Here is a 5389-nt window from a genome sequence, read left to right as displayed (position 1 = left end):
TTTGGACAGTCAAGCAAATAAGGCTTTGATATCATGTTAGACAACACTAACAACTTAACCGGTTAGTTGAATTACCAGCGACATTCAGTAGTTATACTTTGGCCAAGAGGTAAAAGTTAACAAGAAATATTTACATAGAAATTAGTAGTGATCGATATATACAGTACCGCTGTTACTGTTTTCCGTGTGAGAAGGATATGTATGTGAGACTGTGACTCTGGAAAGGAACATATATTGGAGATGCCAGCCATGTTGATCTTGCTATGCATGCACTAGCTAGGTAGAATGCGGAACACAAACTGTAGCTTTTTGGGATGGCCTGACACTGACTACCAAACACCAGACGATCGTTGGAGGGAGACCAGCAAGAGAATCAATGAAAAGATCACAAAGTGCTGAAAGGAAGGAATGCAATACCTTTCTTTATCTGTGATAAAGTTTGAAGAATCCATTCCATGCCAAAAAGAAGACTTTGCTTTCTTTTTTCCCATATGGAGGGAAGCAACATGGATTGGCAGGATTGCGAAATTAAATCATAGATTGGAATAAAATAAGAATTTTTGCTTAAAGTTTCTCCCTGTAGCTTCAAGATTTACTGTTATAGTTGTTTCCAGGATGCTGAAGAAAGTTAGTGATGAAATAAATTAGTTAGCAGTCAACTAATCTCATTTCGGAAGCATAGTTAATTTCATTGTCTAGATATTTTTCTGCTGTCTGTGTTTCATTTTCCTTCAGAGAATATTTGGGGGTACTGTACTTTGTTCACAGCATGCATATTCTGATATTTATATGTCGAATTTGGCCGTACAGTACTTGATTTTGGTTAGAAATTGTAGATATGATCTAAGCGACTAAGAGTCTGCAGTAGTGCAGTACTTAGATATGATCTAAGAGACCAAGAGTAGTCTTCAAAATGGTATTGTTTTAATTTATGATATTTTAGTAAACGTATGCTGCCATTTTGATAATCTCAATCATCAAAGTACACCAAGATAAAATGTATACAAAGCTAACTTCATTAAGAACAGGAAACGGATTACAAGCTATATATAGCTAATCCAATCTTACAAAGTACATGACACATCAAACACTACATATATAGACTGAATACAAAGCTCATCACTACAGTACTACTTTGAGCCAGTTTATTTTTGTTTTTGGGACATGATATTTTCAGTAGTTTGATCTTCAGGACGTAGCCTTCTGCTCATAAGCCTTCAGTTTTGGGATCAGTTGCCCTTTAAGGTGGAGGGACATGACTTCATTGGTTGATCCGATCAGTTGTCCACCTATGAACACGGCCGGAACAGAAGAGCACCCCATCCTCATTAGACACTTCTCCATTTCCCTGCCATCAGGGTCATTGTCGATCTCATTAACTGAAGCGCGCACTCCAATCTCCTGAAATAGAATGTTGACTGCATAGCACAGGCAACATGAGCTCTTGCTAAAAATCACCACATCATTCGCTGATGCCAACCGTATTACCTTGTCCATCTTGACAAGCTTGATTCGATATAGGAAAGTTTCGTCTTAAACCAAGGAAAATGTAAGCCAAGGGAAGACGAAAAGTAACCCTTGGTTACGAAACAGTAGTTTACTTATTGAGAGGTCAAGACCATCGGATCGAATCCAAGGTGAACTCGACCCAATGGGGAAGTTGGTTTTCGACTTTGGAGACGGAGGGAATTAGGCTAGGAGGAAATGTTTGAAGCTTATGATAGTTTGAATATTTGAGCTCTCATGTTGGACTATTTATAGGGACAGTATAGGAGGGGAATGCTTTGTTTGAACAAGAGCATTCAAAAGAGGATGGTCTTTATTTAGATGCCCAAACTAATAAAGCAACTTTAGAAGATAAAGACTACTGTTCTGTTAGTCTGAACAAGTTGGCAGATGTATTTCATGCATGCAATACATTACTTATACTAAGAAACTATATATGTATCAAACTGAGTGAAGTGAATTTACATGAGTTTTCCTAAAAATATATTGAGTGGTGCTATTGATTTGTGACAGACGTGTACTGACTATGCACCATTTGTTCAGGTTAATACTCTGCTTATACTCTCTATATATACAACAAAAGCATAAAATTCTATGCAGGCAAAGCTGGTCGATTCATACCAGATTCCCTCAATCACCTTCCTTGAATCCTTGTGCAGAAAGATGGCGACTGAGATAGACTGCTTTCGGTGCCTATCGATTCCTCGTGTTGCGCCCACGACCAACTTGCCAAGATTCCTCCCCACAATCCCACACGTACAAGTACTGCATGTGAAATTGAGTTGTTCATACAGAACTGTTGCTGTATATGCTACTGTGTGGATGAGCATTGAGATTCCATTCTGTTTTGAGAAAGAAAGAAAGAACTCCTCTTCCTAGCTGAACATGAATGGTTCATCTCAGCATCGCTTACTGAAAAGCAAACCTGAAGGCCATAGCCAAAGGTTCAACCTGTCACATAAACATATCTAGTTCAGTTAGCTAGTTTTTTGGTTTCAAGAAAATTTTGTAAGAAGATCCATAACTTTTTCTTCCTGATGGAAAAATTTAGAAGCTGGCATGCTATCTTGCTATCTTACCGAGTTGCTCTAATTACACATGCGTCTTTGAGCAATTCCTTGAACAAATAACTGGAGTAAGGCCAGTTGTCTTCATTCGCCCCCTAGATCCATCAGTCATCACAAATGCAGAAAATTGAGAGTTAAACTAATGTTATCAACTATCTAAAAATTGCAGAAAGCTAATTAATTAACTACAAGGAAATCAAAAGCAATTAAGGTTTAAACCAACAGAATATAAAGAATCTTTAATTAAGGCAAACCTAAGAAGAGGAGGATGAAGTGGGGGGCTATATTATACGCTAAATATATAGCATATATGGTTTTAGCTAGGGTAAATGCTTATTCTATCTTTGCATATATACACGATCTAGGGCCATATTGGAGAACCCTGCGTGGCCTTTCGAAGATTTGAAGGAATACTAGCTAGGCCCCGAAAGTGATGCATCATTTGATTCATCATTGTCTCTGATCCCTCATTATCAGCAAAGCTAAAGCGCGCTTCATGCACGTGGCTCACTATACAATTCACTTACTGCATGATCATACTATGAGCTTGAGCTGAGTGATACTGATATCTCAGGAAACCAAAGGAGCTAGCTATCCCCAATTAATATGTGACAGCATCAATATGCTGAGAATCGAACCAACTATTTCATCTTTTTCATACAAGATCAACCCCCCAGCCTATGGTTAAAGTTGGATTCTGCAGATTCTATATTGGATAAGAAAATGAATTAACAAAAATAAATTCCATAGAACTTCACACTTCACATCTGTATTATATGTAGGACAGTGAAGGGATATATCTCTAGCCGAATAAGATATTCAAACAGGAATCCAACTTAAGCTAGTGGATAAAAATTTGCACTGAAAAATTATGATCATTGATCAAAGTAAGGATCGATCAGAAATGTTGATCATGGTGAAGAAAGGATGCTCCGTGGAAAAGTTTTCTATTTAGCACTCTAGCTTTACAGGAAAACTTTGTGTTCTTGTGTGTGTGTGTGTGTTTGAAAAGTACAAAATAATGAAAAACCCTCCTTAGATCAAGTCTTTCCATTAAACTACATACGTCAAATGCAAATAGGAAGCAAACTGAACTATGCAATTGCATTTAACAAAGTATTGGGAACTCTTCAGGTAACTTTAATATTTTTCATACTGATGAGCATGTATGTAAACTGGTGTATGCAATTAGCTGACTGAGAAACTTTGCAGAACTGTCCAGCTCTGTAGCTCATCTTATATATAATATTTTTCATAGTGATGATCTGACTTGCATTTCAAGCATGTAGCCAGAAAATTAGGTACATAGTAGAAAAAGTAAGAGCCCCAATACTACATGCATTTTCTTTAATAAGCATGGTACTGGGGCTAGTTTCTGTGGTTACATACATACTACAGCTAATTAACAGCACATTAACTAGCATATATGTGTATATAGCTTAGTTTCTTTGTAATTAGTATAACACATAAATAGCTGGGTAGCTAGAACCAGATGGCTCTTGCATCTTTGAGCATTTGCTTTAGAGACCCGTCAACATGGAGGGATATGATATCCTTTGAAGAGCCTACATACTTCCCACCTATGAACACAGCAGGGAAAGAAGGGTTGCACCCGAGCTGCCTTAACGCTGACTCCATGTCCCTCCCATTTGAGTATCGATCAATCTCATGAATGGCAGGGCTCGCACCGAGCTCATAGAAAAGCGACTTGACACTGTGGCATATGCAGCATGAGCTCTTGGTGAAGATCACTGCTGCCTTCTCTGTAGCCAATTCTCTTACACTCTCCATTACAAATAGGATTGGTGGGTAGGGTGGGTAGGTTTCCTTGGATTGCAAGAAAGCTTTGTTTGTGAATGTCAGATGATGAGTAAGTGAGCTAGGCTTGGTTGTGGAGAAGGTTGGGATTGATCAACCTATTTATAGTGGCAATGGAGTTTGGAAAACAAATTAAAAAACCTTATAATGGATAAGGAAAAAGCTGAGAAAGTAGCTGCCTTTAGATATTTGTTTGGATAAGAAAAATGCCTCATCTGCCTGATGATTTGCTTGATGGTGACTCTTTATGCTATAAACAAATTGCAGGCAGCACATACAGTCATATAGAATTATAGATACATATAGTCACAAATTGTGATGATCATAATTCAGATCAGATCTCCTGGAAGGGAATGTCCGTACTATATATGCATGAACAGTTTTGGAATAAGAATCGTCTGTTTCTAGCTATATGTTTAAGCAGATTTATCACTTTCGGCCTTGTTGGAGGCATCAGGAATACAAAATTATTGATATTAATAATGATTTAGTAGCTACTCTTTACGGATGAGGGGAACAACAAGAGTGGACTTAAAAAAAAAAAGCAGTCACGTTATATTCCAAATGCAGGAAGCAGAATTTCACTTATTTGCAAGTCTCAAATCTCAATGAAAGTCAGAGCGAGAGCCTAGCTTGGCTAGTACCTTTATTCCCAAGTACTCTTTGACATTGCTTATGCTAAATATACCTCAAGTAAGAGAACCTTCAAAACATTCATTCTTGGATGATATACTCTTATACTAGTAGATCAGCATAATGAGCACTAGTTTCTACCAGTTCATCACGAACACTCATCGAACACAACTACTGCGACATTAACTAAATGAAAATAATTGATACGGCCTAACGTCGCATAATATATAATGTACTGATGCATTAACATACTATCTGAAGAAGAAGAAAAAAAACAGAAGACTCAGACGGCTTAAGAAACTCAATATTGAAGCTATGCTTCTTCTCCTTTTTGGTTTTGTTCGGATTGTATTACATTTTCTATG

The 5389-nt window shown here is 37.6% G+C and overlaps 2 protein-coding genes across 2 annotated transcripts; both read right to left on the bottom strand.

The window, feature by feature from the left end:
• Positions 1-1188: 1188 nt before the first annotated feature.
• Positions 1189-1954, bottom strand: LOC101315198 (glutaredoxin-C13-like). Its single transcript, XM_004309663.1, has one exon. It carries the CDS (start codon positions 1495-1497, stop codon positions 1189-1191), a length of 309 nt encoding a protein of 102 aa, XP_004309711.1. The 5' UTR covers positions 1498-1954.
• A 1859-nt stretch (positions 1955-3813) lies between these two features.
• Positions 3814-4458, bottom strand: LOC101306294 (glutaredoxin-C11-like). The gene has a single exon (XM_004309638.1). It carries the CDS (start codon positions 4362-4364, stop codon positions 4056-4058), a length of 309 nt encoding a protein of 102 aa, XP_004309686.1. The 5' UTR covers positions 4365-4458; the 3' UTR covers positions 3814-4055.
• Positions 4459-5389: the final 931 nt, after the last annotated feature.

This window comes from Fragaria vesca, unplaced genomic scaffold (assembly GCF_000184155.1).
Source record: "Fragaria vesca subsp. vesca unplaced genomic scaffold, FraVesHawaii_1.0 scf0513018, whole genome shotgun sequence".
Taxonomy (NCBI): domain Eukaryota; kingdom Viridiplantae; phylum Streptophyta; class Magnoliopsida; order Rosales; family Rosaceae; genus Fragaria; species Fragaria vesca.
This window is presented reverse-complemented; position numbering and strand designations above follow the sequence as displayed.